At 41.7% G+C, this 20,153-nt stretch overlaps 1 protein-coding gene across 3 annotated transcripts in view; it reads right to left on the minus strand.

Annotated features, from left to right (window-relative positions):
- Window positions 1–20,153, minus strand: part of MTO1 (mitochondrial tRNA translation optimization 1) — a 28,015-nt gene that overhangs the window by 3,652 nt on the left and 4,210 nt on the right. Inside the window, exons 2-10 of one of the 3 annotated variants that reach the window (XM_021713960.1) lie at window positions 18,279–18,478; window positions 18,081–18,198; window positions 11,153–11,442; window positions 8,622–8,734; window positions 8,264–8,526; window positions 7,967–8,097; window positions 6,693–6,897; window positions 6,116–6,287; window positions 2,982–3,100 (exon numbers count right to left, since the gene is read on the minus strand). In XM_021713960.1, the coding sequence (XP_021569635.1) occupies window positions 2,982–3,100; window positions 6,116–6,287; window positions 6,693–6,897; window positions 7,967–8,097; window positions 8,264–8,526; window positions 8,622–8,734; window positions 11,153–11,442; window positions 18,081–18,198; window positions 18,279–18,478 (1,611 nt within the window). The remainder of the gene's footprint in view (window positions 1–2,981; window positions 3,101–6,115; window positions 6,288–6,692; window positions 6,898–7,966; window positions 8,098–8,263; window positions 8,527–8,621; window positions 8,735–11,152; window positions 11,443–18,080; window positions 18,199–18,278; window positions 18,479–20,153) is intronic. The other 2 variants (XM_008061168.2, XR_002482139.1) reach the window with 2 other exon arrangements.

The following is a 20,153-nucleotide window of genomic DNA, read 5'->3' on the forward strand; positions in this document are numbered from 1 at the left end:
AGAAGAAAAAAAAATGCCAGCCAGGGGCTCATGCCTGTAATCTAGCACTTTGAGAGACTGAGGTGGGAGGATTGCTTGGAAGCCAGGAGTTTGAGACCAGCCTGACCAACACATGTGATCCTTCCTCACTACAAAAAATAAAAAAAACTAGCTGAGTTATAGTGGTACATGCCCGTAGTCCCAGCAATTCGGAGGCTGAGGCATGAGTTGGGGGCTTGAGTCCAAGAGTTGGAGGCTGTGTTGAGCTGTGATTGTGCCTCTGAATTCCAGCCTGGTTGACAGAATGAGACCTTGACTCCAAAAAAGAATGCAAAACCTGTATTTTAAAACATAAATTGAGCCGGGCTCGGTGGCTCAGCCTGTAATCCCGCGCCTTTGGGAGGCTGAGGTGAGTGGATTGCCTGAGCCCACGGGTTCGAGACCCACCTGGGGAACTTGGCAAGACCTCATATCTACAATAAACCAAAAATTAGCCCGGTGTGGTAGCGTGCGCCCGTAGTTCCAGCTACTTGGAAGGCTGAGGCAGAAGGATCCCCGGAGCCCAGCAGGTCGAGGCTGCGGTGGCCAGGAGCAGCCACTGTACTCCAGTCTGGGTGACAGAGTGAGACTCCAACTTAAAAAACCCCCCAAAAAACAAACAACCCGCCCCCCAAACCTAAATTGATGTGGTCATTCTGTTCTGTTCAAGAAAGGGAGTCTGGTGAGGTTTTGGTAGCTTCTTCCATCAGTTGGCAGGGAATCTCATCTCTGCAACTGACTCTCTGGATTAACTACCCTCTGATTATGGGCACTTGGCATCATTCTGGGTCTCAGTTTATCAAAAAATGTAAGGGCTGGCCCCAGTGATTTCTGAGGGTCTTTATGGCAACAAAGAGTAGTTGCAAAATACATAGGCTTTGTAGTTACACAAGCTAGGTTCAAATCCCAACTCTACCACTTACCAGTGTGTGATTTTGGGCAAGTTACTTATCTGTAAAATCAGGACAAAGATGCTAATATCTATCCTTCCCAGGGAAGTTGTAAGCAAACAAAATAATACATATAAATAGCCTAGTACAATAAGACAAATTAGCAACAAAACGTTGTAGTATTTTATCACTTATGAGTAGACTCTTTAGGGTATCAAGAAATAAATAAGTTAATGTATATGCTAAGGCTACAGCTATCTAATTTCTCAAATATACAGAGCAAAACAAGAGACATAATACAAGAATGATCTGACAGTGATTTCCACCCTCAATAAATTTGTTGTCCAGTGGGGGGATCCAAGTAGCAATTTGAACACCACTGACATGGGCCCTATTTTGACCCAGCATAGTTTATGTTAAGCCACGGATAGATACTTGAGTTTGGACATATGCCAGAATCTTTAAAGAACAAGGAGAAACAGAAGCTACTCCATGACTGAGGGCAGTGCTCCCTATAAACAAATTAATAGTTGTTCTGTACTATTCTAACCTAAATCTAATTACGTATTGAACAAAGTAAAATAAAATTGAAAACAGAGTTTAAAATACAGAATCATGGTCAGGTGTGGTGGCTCACACCTATAATTCCAGCACTTTGGGAGGCTGAGATGGGAGGACTATTTGAGACCAGGAGTTTGAGACCAGCCTGGGAAACAGTGAGAGACCTCATTTCCACAAAAAATAAAAAATTATTTTTTCCACCCCAGGAAAAAAATCACCTTCTATCAAAATGCAGAAGCCAATACTATTCTCAGTGTTTTTGATGTTTGAAATTTTTCATTATGAAAACTTTTAAAAACGCAGTGTAACTACCAAAGACAGCTATGGTTTTGATGGTCAGTAAACTGACCCAGGGTATGCGAGCACATGGTGTGTTACAATGTATGGGGCGACTCTGAATTTCTTTGCCTGATACAAAAAAAGTACTTGTCAATGGTAGAGTGTTATATATTGTCAGAGTCAAAGATGGTATTATTTTCCTAATTATTACAAAATAATTAGAACGGGGAGAATGTAAAAAGGAAGTTCAAGGTAAAAAAAATTTTTTTTTAAGGCAGGCTCTACAGTATCACTTACTTGAAATGTGCATATAAGTCATCTGAGGATTTTGTTAACATGCAGTCTCAGCAAGGCTTGGTGGCTCAGCCTGTAATCCCGTGCTTTGGGAGGCTGAGGTGAGTGGACTGCCTGAGCCTGTGGGTTCGAGACCCGCCTTGGCAACTTGGCGAGACCTCATCTCTACAATAAAAAAAAAAAAAAAATTAGCCGGGTGTGGTAGCATGCACCTGTAGTTCCAGCTACTTGGAAGGCTGAGGTGGAAAGATTGCTGGAGCCCAGCAGGTCGAGGCTGCAGCGGCCGGTAGCGACCACTTGCACTCCAGTCTAGGCGACAGAGTGAGACTCCAACTCAAAAAATAAAAATTAAAAAAAAAAAAACAAAAAACCAAAAAAACCCCAAAACATGCAGTCTCACTCAGTGAACCTAAGGTGGAGCCTGAGATTTTGCATTTCTTTTCTTTTTTCTCTTTTGCTAGAGACAGAGTCTTGCTCTGTTGTGCAGGCTAGAGTGCAGTGGTGCAAACATGGTTCACTGCAGCTGCAAACTCCTGGGCTCCAGTGATCTACCTAAGCCACCTGCGTAGCTGGGATTACAGGTGCATATCACCACACCTGGCTAGCTAAAAAATTTTTTCTTTTATGAGGGGTCCCACTATGTTGCCCAGACTGGTTGTAAACTCCTGGCCTCAAGTGATGTTCCCGCCTTGGCCTCCCAAAGTGTTGGGACCATGGGCATGAGCATCTGTGTCCGGTAACTTTCTAACACACTCCCAGGTACTGCAATGCTGCTAGCTAGGACCACACTTTGAGTAGCACAGGAACTGAGCATCATCTGTCCTATGGTAATAAGGGCTTCTTCTGGCATGGAGGTCTTAAGGCGTCTGCTGTCTATTCATAATTTGAACAAATGGAAAGAGAATACACAGGCATCTTAGGTAAAAAATGATTTTCTACCTTCTATTTTCAGTCTTTCAGCTAGCTCTCTGCACACAGCGTATTTCTTCAAGGGTTCTGGAATAGCCTTGGCTAATAACTCCATGTCAACCTCCTCATATTTCAGAACATCTAGAGCACTGCAAATACACACAAGCCCATTAATATAAGGATCCGTATCATACAAGGCAGATTAAGAATAAGACTCCTTGGGATGATATCAAATTCTCAGACTAAATAAATACTATCATAAGATACTTTTTTTTGAGTCAGGGTCTCACTCTGTTGCCCAGGCTGGAGTGTAGTGGCACACTCGTGGCCACCACAATCTTGACCTGCTGGGCTCAGGTGATCCTTCCGCCTCAGTCTTCCAAGTAGCTGGAACAACAGGCATGCGCCACCATGCCTGGCTAATTTTTATTTTTTATTTTTTTTATTGAGAGATGAGGTCTCACCATGTTGCTCAGGCAATTCTCTCATCTCTACCTCCAAGTGCTGGGATTACAGGTGTGAGCCACCCAGCCCAGCCATAAGATACTCTTATCTCTAAGTACAGCGTGCAAATGTAGCAGCATTTACACAACAGCAGGCACTCAATGAGACTTGATACTGTCTTCTCACCAACTCAGGGTGGCATGGTTGCTATCCATTTGTCCTCCCTTTCCTGGGAGAACAAGGGTTTCACTGAATCTCTCAGCACAGGCAGTGTGCTTTAGGCCTAAGCCACGTTAAGTCTTGTGTCTTGCGAGTGAGACGCCCTCTGCATGTGAGGAGCTATGACAGGGGTCTGCTTTATTTCTCCGACCTCCCCATGGAAGAACAAGAAGCTGTGAGCCTATGGAGCATCTGAAGTCTCTGCAGGACAAACTGATGAAAAGGATACAGGGTGCTAAGGATTCTTCCATTCTAGTCTTTCTCCTAATTTGGTGTCGTCTCCATTTCCATTTTTCCCACATGGGAACTTGTGGCAGTGAATCCTCGGCTCTACTTCTACTACCCATTCTGGATGGGCTAAAGCCTCCCACCAAGGGGAGTGGGGAGCAATAAAGGCAGTGAGTGGGGACTGTCATGGTGATCTCCAGCCACCTGCACGGGGCACCTAGTAGGAGAGTCTTCTAGTAGCTGGACTCACTGGCACTTGAGCTCAAACTAGGGGGAAACTTAAGGAATGTCCAGTCTTCAGAAGTGCTGGTGCTGCTCTGACCAGTCATACCAGACCCTTTAACACTGATCTCAAGTCTTCCCTCTTGACCTCACCCACTCCCACCCTGAATCCAGACCCTCCCCTAAGGCAATTAACTAGATCACTTGTTGCTCTTAACTAGATCAATTAACTAGATCACTTGTTGCTCTAGTAACAATTACTTACTAGGTGCAACTAACTAGATCACTTGTTGCTCTGGTAACTATTACTTACTTCATTTATACGTGTTTTTGGTTATAATTTGTTTAATAGGTATTGCTGCGGTTTTTTTTTTTTAAGAAATAAAAAACTTCATCCTACGTTTGATATGGAATCTCAAAGGACCCCGAATAGCCAAAACAACTTGGAAAAATGAACATGGTTTAGAGGACTTACACTTCCTGATTTCAAATATTACAAAATTTCAGTAATCAAAATAGTGTGGTTCTGGCATAAGGACAGACATATAGACCAACAGAAAAGACCTAGAGAGCTCAGAAATCAACACTCATATATACAACAAAATGATTTTGACAAAGGTTAAATGGGGGAAGTCTCTTCAACAAATTATGTTGGGAAAGTTGGATATTCACACTGCAAAAGAATTTAGTTATACTATGGCATACACAGAGGTGAACATAAAATGGATTAAAGACCTACATGTAATGCCTTACCCTGTAAAACTCCTAGAAGAAAACCTACAGAAAAGCTTCCTGACAGTGGCAATGATTTCTTGGCTATGACACCAAAGGCATAGCCAACAAAAGCAAAAACAGGTCAGGTGCAGTGGCTCACGCCTGTAATCCCAGATCTCTGGGAGACTGAGGCGAGAGGACTGCCTAAGGTTGGGAGCTTGAAACCAGCCTGGGCAACACAGTGAGACCCTGTTTTCTCCACACCAAAAAAAAAAAAAAAATAGCTGGGTGTGGTGGCGCGTGCCTATAGCCCGTAGTGTCAACTACTCGGGAGGCTGAAGTGGAAGAATTGCCTGAGCTCAGGAGGTCGAGGCTATGGTGAGCTGTGTTTGTGCCACTACACTCCAGCCTGTGTGACAGAGTGAGACTCAGACTTAAACACACACACACACACACACACACACACACACACACACACACTCTCTCTCACTCACACACACACACAATAAAGCAGGAGGTTGAGGCTGTGGTGAGCTGTATTTGTGCCACTGCACTCCAGCCTGTGTGACTCAGACTTAAACACACACACACACACAAAGGGTGGCACCAGCGTTTTGACAAATTCCTATGAAAATAAAAACTTGCGAACAGAAGTTAGAAAACACCTAATGAAATGAAAGCCAAAAAAGGACAAACACCAGATTGTTGAAAATAGAGGGAATACCTGGAAAGATGAGAGATAAAGGGCAGCATTAAAACGGGCATATCTTTTAAGTCCATAAAAACCATCACAAGGAAAGTGGGGTTAAAAAAGGGAACAAATATCCCAGCGATACAAATTCAAGATAAAGATCGATGCTACTGCCACATGCATAAGGTACTTTCTAAGGGATGATGACAACCACAGAGTTGTACCCTCTGGGTATCTTCTCACAACCTAACTGGTTGATATTTTTCAAATGGGAAGACTCAATTTATAACACTGCTTCATCAAGCAGTCTTCTTGCTGTGGCTAACAGACAAGACGAGACCACTCCACATTGTTCTAAGTGTAGAAGAACAATCTATTCTTGGCTGAGCCTTCTAAATCTTAGCTAGGCAAACCAAAAGAGCTCAGCGGGAGACAAAGAGATTTATATGAAAATTAATAATTTAGGATCATGTACATATTTTAATGCTGAAAAAATAGATGAGACACATCTAAAGGACTGTGAAAAGAAGCCAAAAGCAAGCTACATTCATTTAAAATGTATAGATAGGGGATTGTAGGTAATGTCCTTCTGAAATGATTTTATTTTTTATAAAAAGCAAGAGAGATCTATATTAAAAATGCATACCTGACAGGCAGACTTCTACTCGTACTTATAGAAACCTCTGGGATTAAGTTTTTCCATTTAGAGCTTGAAAGCTCAATGGATTTCAACACAGAAATGGCTTCCTCTAAAGAAGACTTCATCCAAGAAGCTCTTTCATATCGGTGTTGGGACACACAGCCAGCTTCCTTATATCCTAAGGAAGGGAGAGAGAGAGAACATAATTTGATGTTTGTGTGTGTGGTTTTTTTTTTTTTTTTTAAGACAGGTTCTCGTTCTGTTGCCCAAGTTGGAGTGCACTAGCACCACCACAGGTTACTGAAGCCTCAAACTCCTGGGCTGAAGCGATCCTCCTGCTTCAGCCTCCCCAGTAGCTGGGTCTGCAGGTATGCACTACCATGCCTGGCTAATTCTTTTATTTTTCGTAGAGCCGAGGTTTCACCATGTTGCCTAGCCTGGTCTCGAACTCCTGGGCTCAAGTGATCCTTCCATTGCAGCTACCCAAAGTGCTGGATTACAGGTATGAACCATCATGTCTGGCCCATATAATTGGAGGTTTTAAAGAAGAGCGAACCAGGTTGCAGGACTCAATGAGAGGTACCTCGCAGTGTGAGCCGCCTGTCGGCATTGTCAGGGCGCAGTGACAAGCGGAACTCCACTCGGCTGGTAAACATGCGGTAGGGTTCACTGGTACCCAGCGTGGTGAGGTCATCAATCAGGACTCCTATGTAGCCCTCTGTTCGGCTAACAACAAAAGGAGGCTTGCAGCTGACCCGAAGACTGGCGTTGATTCCAGCTATCACACCCTACAAGAGGACTGAATGTTTAAAAGGCCATTATGAGCTGAACAAAGGGCTACCCTAACCAGTACACTACTCAGAAAGAGCAACAGAGACAGGAGGAAGGCAGGCACTGCCTGAAAGGGACATGGCAGAGGGAAGATGTGACCCACATTCAGAGATAGAATATGGTCACTGCAGCACTTCAGAAGGCTAACATTCCTGACAAGCCTGAGGGACTGCTCTTTTTTTTTTTTTAAATATATATTAAAAAAACTCACCTGTAAGACTTTTCCAGCTTTTCCACTTACAAATAAAAGCAATATAATTTCCCATTTATAAGGAATAATTATTTTAAGTTATATGTAATAAAGTTATGTCAAAATAACTAAATACTAAATGTTTTTTAAACTTCAGAGGCAATATAATAAATCTAATTAAAATAAAATATCAGATCTAGCTTACAAGTGTTTTTTTGGTGTTTTTTTTTGAGTTGGAGTCTCACTGTGTCACCCAGACTGGAGTGCAGTGCCCGCTCCCAGCCACTGCAGCCTCGACCTACTTGGCTCCGGCGATCCTTCTGCCTCAGCCTTCCAAGTAGCTAGAACTACAGGCGCGTGCTACCACACCCAGCTAATTTTTTAAATTTATTGTAGAGATGAGGTCTCACCAAGTTGCCCAGGCAGGTCTCAAATCCGTGGGCTCAGGCAATCCACTCACCTCAGCCTCCCAAAGCGTGGGATTACAGGCTGAGCCACTGAGCCTGGCTCCTACAAGTGTTTTTAAAAGCTTATCTTAAAAGTCATCTGCATACATCCTGACACAGATACTGTCTTTTTTACAGTTATGAATTGTATCTAATCTATGTAGCTAATACAATAAGCAGGAATACCAAAGTGTCCCTTTTAGTTTACAGTAACATTTTCTTTTATTTTTTTAAATTTATTGTAGAGATGAGGTCTTACCAAGTTGCCCGGGCTGCTCTTGAACCTGCAGGCTCAGGCAATCTACTCACCTCAACCTCCCAAAGTGCTGGGATTACAGGCTGAGCCACTGAGCCTGGTCTACAGTAACATTTTAACAAGGTTGCTCTTACTTGAGCTGCAGCTTCCTCATAACCGGTGGTGCCATTTATCTGTCCAGCAAAGAAAAGCCGTTGAACCAAGCGCGTCTCGAGGGAAGTAGTGATCTGACGGGGATCTAAGTAGTCATACTGAACACCATAGCCTGACCAGAGAATAAACAACACAGAATAAACACAGAGGCGGATTCACCTTAAGGTAAAAAGGTGAGAGCTACCACTAAATGTCCTTCAAAAACAAAGACTGTTTTAGACACACAGATGCTGGGCTTCATCTCCTGAGTGCTAAGCAATAGTGACTGTGGCGAAGGCCTCCTTGTTGCCTGTTGAAACAGTGCCGAGCCTGAGCACACACAACCCAAGGACGGCCACGACCCTCTTCACCTGGCTGGATCACTCTCGCTTTCTCCAGGCCTCTGATGCTTGTGATCACTTTCTCTTGTAACTCCGCTGGCAGTGTCATCGACAGCCCTTGGGGGTAGATAAGGTCAGAATCCATTCCTTCAGGTTCCAACCAGACCTGATGTAGACGGTTTGGAAAACGCAAAACCTTCGACTCAATGGAGGGACAGTATCTAGAACAGGACATTGAAATTTGAAAAACTGAAACAAACAGAAGAGGGTTGACACCATTTCTTAAAGTAATTGAGCACTGGCATTCTGTTCTCACCGGGGTCCTCGTGTAGTCTCCTTGACGTGACTATTCAGGTGAAGGTTCTCCAGGACAATCTCGTCCACTTGGGGGTTGGTGTGAGTCAAGTGACATGGCAGCTGGTCTTCTGGCTGAGAAACAGCAACCACACACAATACATTCTGCTTCCCTACTAGCTTGCCTCTTATTTAAATAAATTCTACATGGTATGTAATTACTTTCACAGACATTAAATCTATGCATAATGCCCAGTACTATTATTTTCTTGCCAAAAATAAACCTAAAAGGTGAAATTAAATCTAAGCGAGGCTCTAAATCTAACCACCAGTTTACAGAAAACAGGATAGAGGAATAGGATAAGGCACCAGAGAAATACAATCAGACAAATCTAGAATGAGGGAAGTTCTAGAAAACACATTTTTTTCTTTTTCTTTTTTATAGAAATGAGGTCTCACTATGTTGCCCAGGCTGGTCTCAAACTCCTAGCCTCAAGCAATCCTCCCACCTTAGCCTTCCAAAGCACTGGAACTGAGTGAGCCACTGTGCCTGGTCTGTTTCGGCTACCTGGAAGGCTGAGGCAGAAGGATTTACGAGAGCCCAGAAGGCCGATGCTAGGATGGCCGTGAGTGTGCCACTGCACTCCAGCCTGGGCAACAGCATGAACTCCAACTCAAAAAAAAAAGAAATATACCAAAGTATTTACAAGTGAAAATATGTGATATCTAGATCACAGCTTTAAAATGCAGCAAAAGAGTGTTGACGAGAAAAGTGAAACAAGAATGCCCAAATATAATTTGTTGAAATTAGGTGACAAATAGATTTATTATACTATTTCCCTTTGTGTAAATCTGAACATTGGCTGGGCTCGGTGGCTCAGCCTATAATCCCAGCACTTTGGGAGGCAAGAGGCCTGCCTAAGCCCTGGGTTCGAGACCAGCCTGGGCAACATGGTGAGACTGTGTCTCTACAGTAAATAAAAAATGTGCTGGGCATGGTAGCGTATGCCTGTAGTTCCGGCTACTTGGAAGGCTGAGGTGAAAGGATTGCCAGAACCCATCAGGTCGATGCTGGGGTGGCCATGAGCATGCCCAATGTACTCCAGCCTGGGCAATGGAATGAGACTCTGACTCAAAAAAAAAAAAAATCAGAATATTTACAATAAAAAGTTAACAAAAATATATACACCAAGAAAGTATCATAATTTGCATTTTACCTAAACAAAAACATACAAACGATCTGCTCAAAGTAATAGAAAACATGAAGTCACTTATTAGAACAACACTCACCAGAAACTAGGACCATCAATTATTAATCCTCAATCCTGAACACACAATATATCTTTCCTTAAAACTCAAAAGATAGGCAAAAGTGGCCTGTACTCTTCAAAAGTGTCAGTATCATGACTGTTCCAGAATATAGAGACTAAAGAGAAATGAAGCTGGGGGCAGGGTTTAAGGCCTGTAATCCCAAGTGGTGGGAGGCTGGGGCGGAAGAATCCCTTAACGCCAGGCGTTCAAGGTCAGCCTGGGTAACAGCGAAGCTTTAACTGTATTAAAAAAAAAAAAAAAAGAAAAGAAAAGAAACCGGGCATGGTGTTTCATGCCTCTAATCCTAGCACTTTGGGAGGTAGAGGTAGGATGATCGCTTGAATCCAGGAGTTTGAAACCAGCTTGGGCAACACAGTGAGGCCTCATCTCTACAAAAAAATCAGCTGGGCACAACTGCAAGTGTCTATAGTCCCAGCTACTCAGGAGGCTGAAGTGGGAGAAATGCCTGAGCCCCAGAGGCTGAGGCTGTGGTGTACTCAGCCTGGGTGACAGAGCAAGACACCAACTCAGAGAGAAAGAGAGCGAGAGTGAGTGTGCAGTGACAGAGTGAGAGTGAGAGAGAGAGATATTGCATAATTAAATATCGTATATGATCCTAAACTAGGAAATAAAAAGGTTGCTTTGGACAATGTTGGAACAGTTAGCTGACTATGGGCTTTATTTTAGATAACAGCATTGAATCAGTGTTAAATTCCCCCAGAATTTCTTTATTGCACTGAGGTTATATAAGAGGATGTCTTTGTGCTGAGCTGATATACAGGCTGACTGAAATATTTAGAGGTAAAGGTTCATGATCTCTGCATTTATTCTCAATTGTTTCAGAATAAAAATAAGAATGTGTATGTTACTGTCTTATACGTTAAATACATATATCAGTACGTCTATCTCTCTATAGAGATCAATATGGTAAGTTACTAACAAAAGGTTAATGTTTTATAGGAGTTTGATGGAATACTCTTACAACTTTTCTACAGGTCTGAAATTGTTTCAAAAAGCTTAATTTACAAAATAGGTAAAGTTATATAAATAAATAAATTTAATAATTTAAGGGGAAGCACCCAATTTGCCAAGCTAGCAACTCCTTCTAAGGATCACTTCTTTGCACTGTGAGCAACAGTACATAAAGTGAACTGCTGCCAAAAACCAAAGAAACGGTAGACCACCTCTGGCTGTGACTAGTTAGTATCCGCTGTAAACCCAAGCTTTCATAAATTATCTTACCTTAATCCATACTGTCTTGTTGGTAAAGCTGAACGGTAAAGGTGGATTATCTGGGGTCTGCTTGTTTAGAATGCTGAAGTTAATAGACTCTTTGGCAATTCGAGGTGGAGTCCCAGTCTTCAACCTTCCCACCGCAAACCCCAACTTCTCCAGCGTCTGAGCCAACCCTACAGAAGGCTGATCCCCTAAACGTCCTGCAGAATGCATCTCCACGCCAATGACAACCATGCCTCTCAGAAACGTCCCAGTAGTCACAATCACACTCTCTGCATATACTGTGCTTCCATCCACTAAATGACAAGAAAAAGAAAGTAAAATCACTTATTTGTTTTGTTTTGAGACAGGGTTTCAGTCTGTATCCCAGGCTGAAGTGCAGCAGCACAATCATGGCTCACTATATCCTGGACCTCCTGGGCTTATCCTTCTGCCTCAGGCACCTGAGTAGCCGGGACTATAGATGCGTACCACCATGCCTGGCTTATTTTTTAAGTATAATTGTTTTCTAATTGTTACCACAGATCACAATGAAATGTGATTATTTTACATTAGAGCTACAGAAAAACATTCAGTCTTTAGAATCTTGAGAAAGCTTTCTAAAGATATTTTTTCAAATTTTATTGAGGTATAATAAAAAACTATATATTTAAAGTATACAATATGGTGTTTTGATGTATGCCCTGTATAATTTCTATTGTCAAGCAATTAGTGTACCTAATCACCACACATAGCTACTATGCTTTGTGTGTGGTGAGAAAACTTAAGATCTACTCCCTTAGTGAATTTCAAATATATAATGCATTACCTATAGTTACCCTGCTGTACATTAATCTCTAGAATTTATTTGTCTTATAACTGAAAATGTGTAACTTGTGACCAATGTCTACCCATTTTTCTCACCCCAAAGAAAGTATTTTGAGTATGAAGGCTATATGTGATCACTCTCAAGAGCCTAAGAAATCTGGCAGAGAGAACATAATGTGTTATACCAATTCACGTGTTCCTAAAATCATACTAGCACTGCAAAGTTAGTCTCAGTAAATTTTTAAAGTTAAAAAATTTTAGAATTCTGGTTAAATATGGCAGATTACCTCACATGATTTCCTCTTCCTCCTGAAACTCCAAGAAAATTAAACAAAGGGATAAAACAGATATGCAACTAAAAGGACAAGTAATGAGAAAAACTTGTTAAAAGATGAGAAATTTCAGTACATTTTAAAAAGACAGAAATAGATGGAAAAACGGTAACTGACCCAGCAGAGAAGACAGCTACAACTCAAGTATCTAAAGAGAAGATACCAATAAGGATGAGCTAATTTTAGGCCAGGTTCAGTGGGTCAAGCCTGTCATCCCAGCACTTTGGAAGGCCGAGATGAGAGCATTGCCTGAGCCCGTTCGAGACCAGCCTGGGCAACTTGATGAGACCTCGTCTCTACAATAAATCAAAACAAATTAGCTGGGCATAGTGGTACGCACCTGTAGTTCTAGATACTTGAAAGTTTGAGGCAGAAGGACCACCTGAGCCCAGCAGGTTGAGGCTGCGGTGGCTGTGAGCAGTGTGCCACTGACACTCCAGTCTGGGTGACAGAGTGAGACTCCGACTCAAAAAAAAAAGAATGAGCTAATTTGGCCCATAAACGCTCAGAAGTTGCAGAAGCTGAGGTGAGAACTAAGGAATGTAGGAATGAAGCTTGGGGCTGAACAGGAAAGAAACAGTTGAAATCCACATATTAAGGTTTTGTCCCCATATAGATCTACCTTATGGTAAAATGGAGGTTTATTCTTTGGATAATGGGGACCTATTGTTTAATAGGCACAGAATATCAGTTTGGAGAGATGAAAAGGTCCCGAAGATAGTCAGTGGTGATGGTCTCACAACACTGAATATATTTAATGGCACTGAATTACACACCTTGAAACAGGCCAAGTATGGTGGCTCAGTAATCCCAGTACTTTGGGAAGCCAAGGAAAGAGGATCACTTCAGGCCAAGAGTTCGAGACCAGCATAGGCTTTGTCTCTAAAAAATTAGACTTTGTCTCTACAAAAAATTAGTTGGGCATGGTGGTGCAAACCTGCAGTCCTAGCTTCTTGGGAGACTGAGGCAAGAGGATTGCTTGAGCCCAGGAGGTTGAGGCTGCAGTGAACTATGATCACCCCACCATACTCCAACCTGAGTAACAGAGCAAGACCTTGTCTCAAAAAAGGGTTAAAATTTACAATAAAAATATTGTTGGGCCTATAAGACATAGACAGTGTCAAAAATAACATTTAAAGATATTAAATTGGCCAGGTTCGGTGGCTCAGCCTGTCATCCCAGCACTTTGGGAGGCCGAGGCAAGTGGACTGCCTGAGCCCGCGGGTTCGAGAACTGCCTGGGTAACTTGGAAAGACCTTGTTTCTACAATAAATCAAAAACCAGCCAGGCATGGTAGTGCGCATCTGTAGTTCTGGCTGCTTGGAAGGCTGAGGCGGAAGGATCGCCGGAGCCCAGCGTGTCGAGGCTGTGGTGGCCAGGAGCATGCCACTCCACTCCAGCCTGGACTCAAAATAAATAAATAAATAAACAGATAAAGATATTAAATTAAGTAAGGTATAAATAATTTGAGAGCACAAAGGTCTACACTAATACAAATCATATAATCATTAAATATGGAGAAGGAAGGAAACAGGAAGGAGAAAAGGAAATGAAGATGAAACTATGCTGGGCACTCATGCCTGTAATCCCAGCACTTTGGGAGCATGGGGGTACAGAAATGGCTTGAGACCGGAAGCTTGAGACCATCCTGGTCATTATAGCAAGACTCCTTCTCTATTTAAATTAAAAAAATATTTTTTAAAAAGTGAAACTAACTTGAGGTGAGTGGATTGCCTGAGCCCGCGGGTTCGAGACACGCCTGAGCAACTTGGCGAGACCTCATCTCTACAATAAATCAAAAAATTAGCCGGGCGTGGTAGTGTGCATCTGTAGTTCCAGCTACCTGGAAGGCTGAGGCAGAAGGATTGCCGGAGCCCAGCAGGTCGAGGCTGCGGTGGCCGGGAGCGGCCACTGCACTCCAGTCTGGGTGACAGAATGAGACTCCAACTCAAAAAAAAAAAGTGAAACTAATTTAATAATTGTTCTTAGAGAGAAGTCAGTAAGCATATTACATAAAATCTGAAAGGAGGTACCTAAAGAAACCTAGAATAAACTTATTTTAGCATGGTCTTTTTGCCTCAGCATAACCATTTTGCTTAGAGTTTACCCCGACACGCTTTGAATCTAGCACAGGTCAGACATAGATAAATTTCCAATAGGCAGGTTTTAGGAAGCATTCAGACATTTTGCTGCAGGCCAAGTGGCAGTCTATCCCACCCCCTTGGCAGAACTTCATCAGATGCAAGACAAGAACAGAGCCATAGAAATGATAATAGGCCACCTTTCAATCCAGGAGTTTGTAGACTACAATTGTCTGACAAAGTCTCTTGCAGGAAAACCCCCTTCCCTTGTCTCCTTCCATCTAGCCCACCACCTGAGGCCATGAGATGCTAATGTCTGGAGACCTCAAGATCTAAGACTCATGTGATTAACCCACCTATCTGCCTGCTGTCCATCACCAGACATCAGTATCTGCGCTTACCTGCCCCTTCGTAATGATGTGGAGCAGATCACCACCCAATCATCTTAATGACGTCCTCCCATCCAAGAGAAATGGTTAAAAGGACTCAACCATGAGCAGCCATTTTGCCATTGCCTTGCTAAGCTATGGTGTGGCAATGTGCTCTTCGAGCTATGGCCAAGGCCATGTTTTCTGGCTTTGGCCCCCTTCCCTATTGGGGAGGTGAATCTTCTCTCTCTAACTTACTTTTAAATAAACTATACTTTCTAAGCTAACTGTGCAATTCTTTGCATCTTTCATGTGGCATCGGATCGCACACAAGACACCCCACACCCCCAGTGGGCCTGTCCTAACATTTTGGTAACCACAGACAAAAACCACAAACCAGGACAAAAACCACAGACTTTCAAAAAAGTAACATGGCTTCCCAAAGCAAAGCAAACACAGATTACATGGGGGAAAAATGTATGGAACTATGTGTATAGCATGCTACTACCCTGTGGAAAAATTAAAAACTATGTATACATATGCATGAAGATCTGTACATACACACACAAAGACCACTCAAAAAGCTGAACAGTGAATGCTCCTGGGCAGGAAGACTGGCTGAGGTGGGCGGGGGACAAGGTAGAGGAGAGAGACTTCCAGTTCACTCTGCATACTTTTATAGCCTTTAAATTACTTGTCATGTGTAGTATTTCCCATTCAAAAAAGTTAATAAATCTATAATTATTAGAAAATGAAAACAGGGGACTTAAGATGTGTCTTTTAGAAGATGATATTCCCCAGTACAGCCTCTCCTGCCATTTTGTTCACAGAATGCTAGTAGGCAGCCCTCGATGAAAACTAATTCTCCTGAGAACTAACACACATCAGTATCTGGGGACTCACCAACAAAAAGACTGTTTCAAATCTTAATCACTACTAAAGAATAAAATTAACTGTGCACACACAAACTTTCCAGTATTTTGGTACCTTATTTAAAAATTCCAAAGTTCCTTATTCATCTGAAGAAAGTTGTGTACATGAAAGAGAAACCCAAACAAGCAAACAAAATAAAGAAACTGGGAGAAAAGAATATGCAGAACAGAAGGAAACTTCAAAATTTTATAATTAAAATCCTTACATAGATTAGAAAAAATGTAAGATTCACAAACCAAGAACATGTTAAGAAAACAGGAAAAAAAAAAACTGCTTATAAATGGAAAATATAATACATTAAAAAATGAATTAGAAGAATTTAATAAAGCTGAGGAAATCTCCTAAGAAAGTATGACAAAATGGTAAAATATAAAAACAGAAGAAACCTAGAGGTCTAATTTGGGAAGGAACAGGAGTTGCAGAAAGAGAACACAAAAAAATAGAAGAAAATGATCCAGAAAACAAAGACAGATTTCTGGATGAAAGGAAACACTGAGTACCTTACCACAATGAATGAGAAAAGACTTTTCTCACTGTGGCATGCCACTTGGAAATTTCAGGACACCAGAGACAAATGCAAGATCCTAAAGCTTCCAGAGAGAGAAAAAAGGAATGTACAAGAAAACACCCATCAACACAGCATGGAGCCTCTCAACAGCAAGACAGACAAGGGAGCAAGGCTGTCGAAATTCTGAGGAAAAACGACTGAGTCTAGAATTCTATACTCATCCCCAAATTAAGCGTCAAGTCTGAAGGAGAAACAATATATTTTTAGATATGCAAGGACTCAAAAAATTTACTTCCTATGCATCTTTTCTTAGAGTTACTGGAACATGTACTCCAGCAAAATGAGTTAGCAAAAACAAAAAAACCAGGCACGATGGCTGATGCCTATAATCTCAGCACTTTGGGAGGCCAAGGGGAGAGGATTGCCTGAATCCATGGGTTCGAGACCAACCTGGGCAACTTGGTGAGACCTCATCTCTACAATAAATCCAAAAATTAGCCAGGTGTGGTGGCATATGCCTGTAGTTCCAGCTTCTTGGAAGGCCGAGGTAGAAGGATTTCCTGAGTCCAGCAGGTCGAGGCTGCAGTGGCTGTGAGTGTGCCATTGCACTCCAGTCTGGGTGAGTGAGACTCTGACTCAAAAAAAAAAAAAGACAGACCGGGGCTCCAGAAAACAAAGAGCTTAATGTGGCAAAGTAGTGAAGGAAGATCTTAAAATGAGATGTGTGCAAAAGCCAATCGTCCTGATTATAGTGGACAGGGGCTAGGCTGTGGAAGGTGATATCTCTGGGAGGGAAGTATCAAAGAAAAAAAATAAAATCAACAGATTATTTAATATTTGAGTACTGAGAAAATGACAGTTCTAATGAAAAGTTGGACAAGTACACAAAAAACTAAGCAAATAATAACCCAAGGCAAAACATAGAAATATATGAAAGAAACAAACATAATATACTACTTGGATTTGCAGTGAACATTATTTAAATAATCAGAATAACAAAAATACGCCTGTAATCCTAGCACTTTGGGAGGCAGAGGGAAGACTGCCTGAGCCCAGGGGTTCAAGACCAGCTTGGTCAACATGGCAAGACCTTGTCTCTCTACAATAAACCAAAAAATTAGCCAGGCATAGTGGTATATGCCAGTGGTTCCAGCTACTTGGAAGGATGAGGCAGAAGGATCACCTGAGCCCAGGAAGTAGAGGCTGTGTGAGCATGCCACTGCACTCCAGCCTGGGCAGTAGAGTGAGACTCCAACTCAAAAAAAAAAAAAAAAAAAGAATAACAAAAATACTATCAACCAAAAATTATGGTATAATTATGTAGAAGGATGGAAGGAAGCCAAATTAACAGAAAGTTAACAGATATTATCAAGGACTGTAAGAAGTAAAAATATAAGCACACTGTTTAAACATATGGAGGTATATACCAAAGTGACCACTAAAAAAGTTGAAGTGGCTGTCTCCAAGGAGGGAGACAGGTGTTTTTCCACATAAATTTCTAAATTTCATTTAATTAAAAAAAATTATGTGCATGCATTACTTTGATAAAAATACATAACTCTTGTAAGTAAAAAATATATAATAAGCTGGTAAAATATAAATTAAAAAAATTTAATTTAGTCAGAACTAGAAAAAATAGAAATTACAATAGAAAAGCCAGAGAGAAAAGATAAATATGCAGGCTATAAAGTCCTATACTAAGATGGTACTGATGAGTCAAGAACTCAACTGTGCTTTATGAAAGTCAAAATGCAAAGAGAAACGTAATAATTCATATAGTTTTCTTCATCCAGGAAGAGAAAGCACAATTTCCTGGAATAAGCAAAACAGCTCCACACTTAGCTCTAAAATGAATTTCTCACCGTGTCTGACACGCAGTTATTACCATCTATAGCCAGTACCTACCCAAAACAACACCACTGACACGGCACTTCCCGGGGCGCTCAGGCTCTGGGTCTGACAGAATAAGGTCTTCGACAGCTCCTTCCTGAACAGTAAGCAGTGGTGTATTCAGGATTTCTTTCTGTCAGAAGAGAATGCTAGCTGAAATACAGCAGTTCAACCATCATTACACTCTTTCTTGGGCTAATGCCCTATTCTTACCTGCATGTTCTGTTTATAGAGCTTCCTATCAATCTGAGCTCTCAGACCCCACACAGCTGGTCCCTTGCGCCGGTTTAATACTTTGTAATGTATACCAGACTGGTCGCAGATGCGAGAACACAAGCCATCCAAAGCATCTACTTCCCTCATTAAATGTCCCTTTCCAATGCCACCAAAGGAAGGATTACATGACATCTGACCTAAAGAGAACAGAGAACAGACATAAAAAATATATATATATATACATATATATATGAGTACCTTGCATATAGTGGTGTTTAATAAGGAAAGGTTTGTACAGGTGACTAGAATAATCTCGTATGATAAAAAACAGGTAACTTGAAACATATACTACAAAGAGAATCCCAAGTCCCAAAGGGATGCAAAAGTCATTCAGGGCATCCTGGAAGACAAATCACTGCCTGAACTTGCTTTTGAATCTTTTCCTTTATATTTATTTTTATTGTTTCATTAGGTTGCCTCTTCCTTTAAAATGTGAAAACAAAGCACACTTGTTTTCTTTACTTTTTTCTTTTTTGACATAGTACCTAAGAATCTATTAAACCAAGCATACTTGTAACAAGTCCTTTGATACTGGTTCACTATTTTAATCAATTATGTCTTCGATAAATGCCATCTGCTGTTTTCTTTCTGCTCTTATTTTGCAGACATCATTATACATTTATTGAAAGGTGGGATATTTTAACCACCCCTTTACATTCTCCCAGCCTTATTTGGCAGTCTAAACCCATGTGGCCACCTTAAGGGATTTTACGGAAGGTGGAGGGATAAAACACGGTTAATATCTGCACACCCACGGCCAACACCACCAAGCTCCCCAAAAGTTGTTATGGTTGCCCAGGAGGCTGAGTATCACCGTGACTGGGAGATGGAGTCTGATGACAAGGACTGGGTGGGAAAGGTCTGGCTCAATGGCCAGATCTACATTTACTGGCTCTATGATTGTGGCAAGTTACTCAACTTTCAAGCCTCAGTCTCCCAACTGCGAAAACAGGGATGACAGCTGCCATGGATATTTTTTCTCCACTGAGAGAGGATTATAATTTTGATATGGTAAATACCTTCCCCTATGAGGCTTTGTGTTCAGGGAGTGGGACCTTAACTTGGTTTAGGGGTAAATCTTCATTGGCATCAAGTGCTCATGGTAATCAACACTCCTACTTGCCAGAGTCTGATTTCAGGGTGGGCAATGTTAGGAGTGGAGAAGTATCAAGGGGTCTTTAGGAAGTCATGGGGTTTTTCTCTCTTTAAAAAGACACAAAGAGAGAAACGCAGAAAGCTATCACACCTGGATCTGCTATAGCCATGTTGCAATCGTGGGGACTGCTAGTATGAGACAAGCTAAGCTGACATGACAGAGACACGGAAGATATCTGGACCCCTGGATGTTGCTGGACTGCAGAGATAACTAACCTTAGAGTTAATCTACCAGCAGACTTCCTGTTAGATAACAAATCAGCTAAATAAGGATTTCCTGTTACTTGCAAATGACATTATATACATAAAGCTCTTATGAGTAATGCAGGTTTGGGAGAGTAAGCAATAAATAACATTTTACCTAATTTCCCAGGTCAGTGTAAAATATTCTCTGCCTCTGATTTTTCATTTGCAAAACTGAATTTCACTGAACTGTTTTTAAAATTTATTTTTAGGCTGGGTGTGGTGGCTCATGTCTAGAATCCCAGCATTTTAGGAGGCCAAGGTGAGAGGATTGCCTGAGCCCACAGTTTTGAGATCAGCCTGGGCAACTTGGCGAGACCTCATGTCTACAACAAATCAAAAAATTAGCCAGGCGTGGTGGCACACACCTGTAGTTCCAGCTACTTGGAAGGTTGAGGTGGAAGGATTGCCTGA

Source organism: Carlito syrichta, unplaced genomic scaffold (genome assembly GCF_000164805.1).
Source record: "Carlito syrichta isolate Samal-C Ts95f unplaced genomic scaffold, Tarsius_syrichta-2.0.1 Scaffold93731, whole genome shotgun sequence".
Taxonomy (NCBI): Eukaryota; Metazoa; Chordata; class Mammalia; order Primates; family Tarsiidae; genus Carlito; species Carlito syrichta.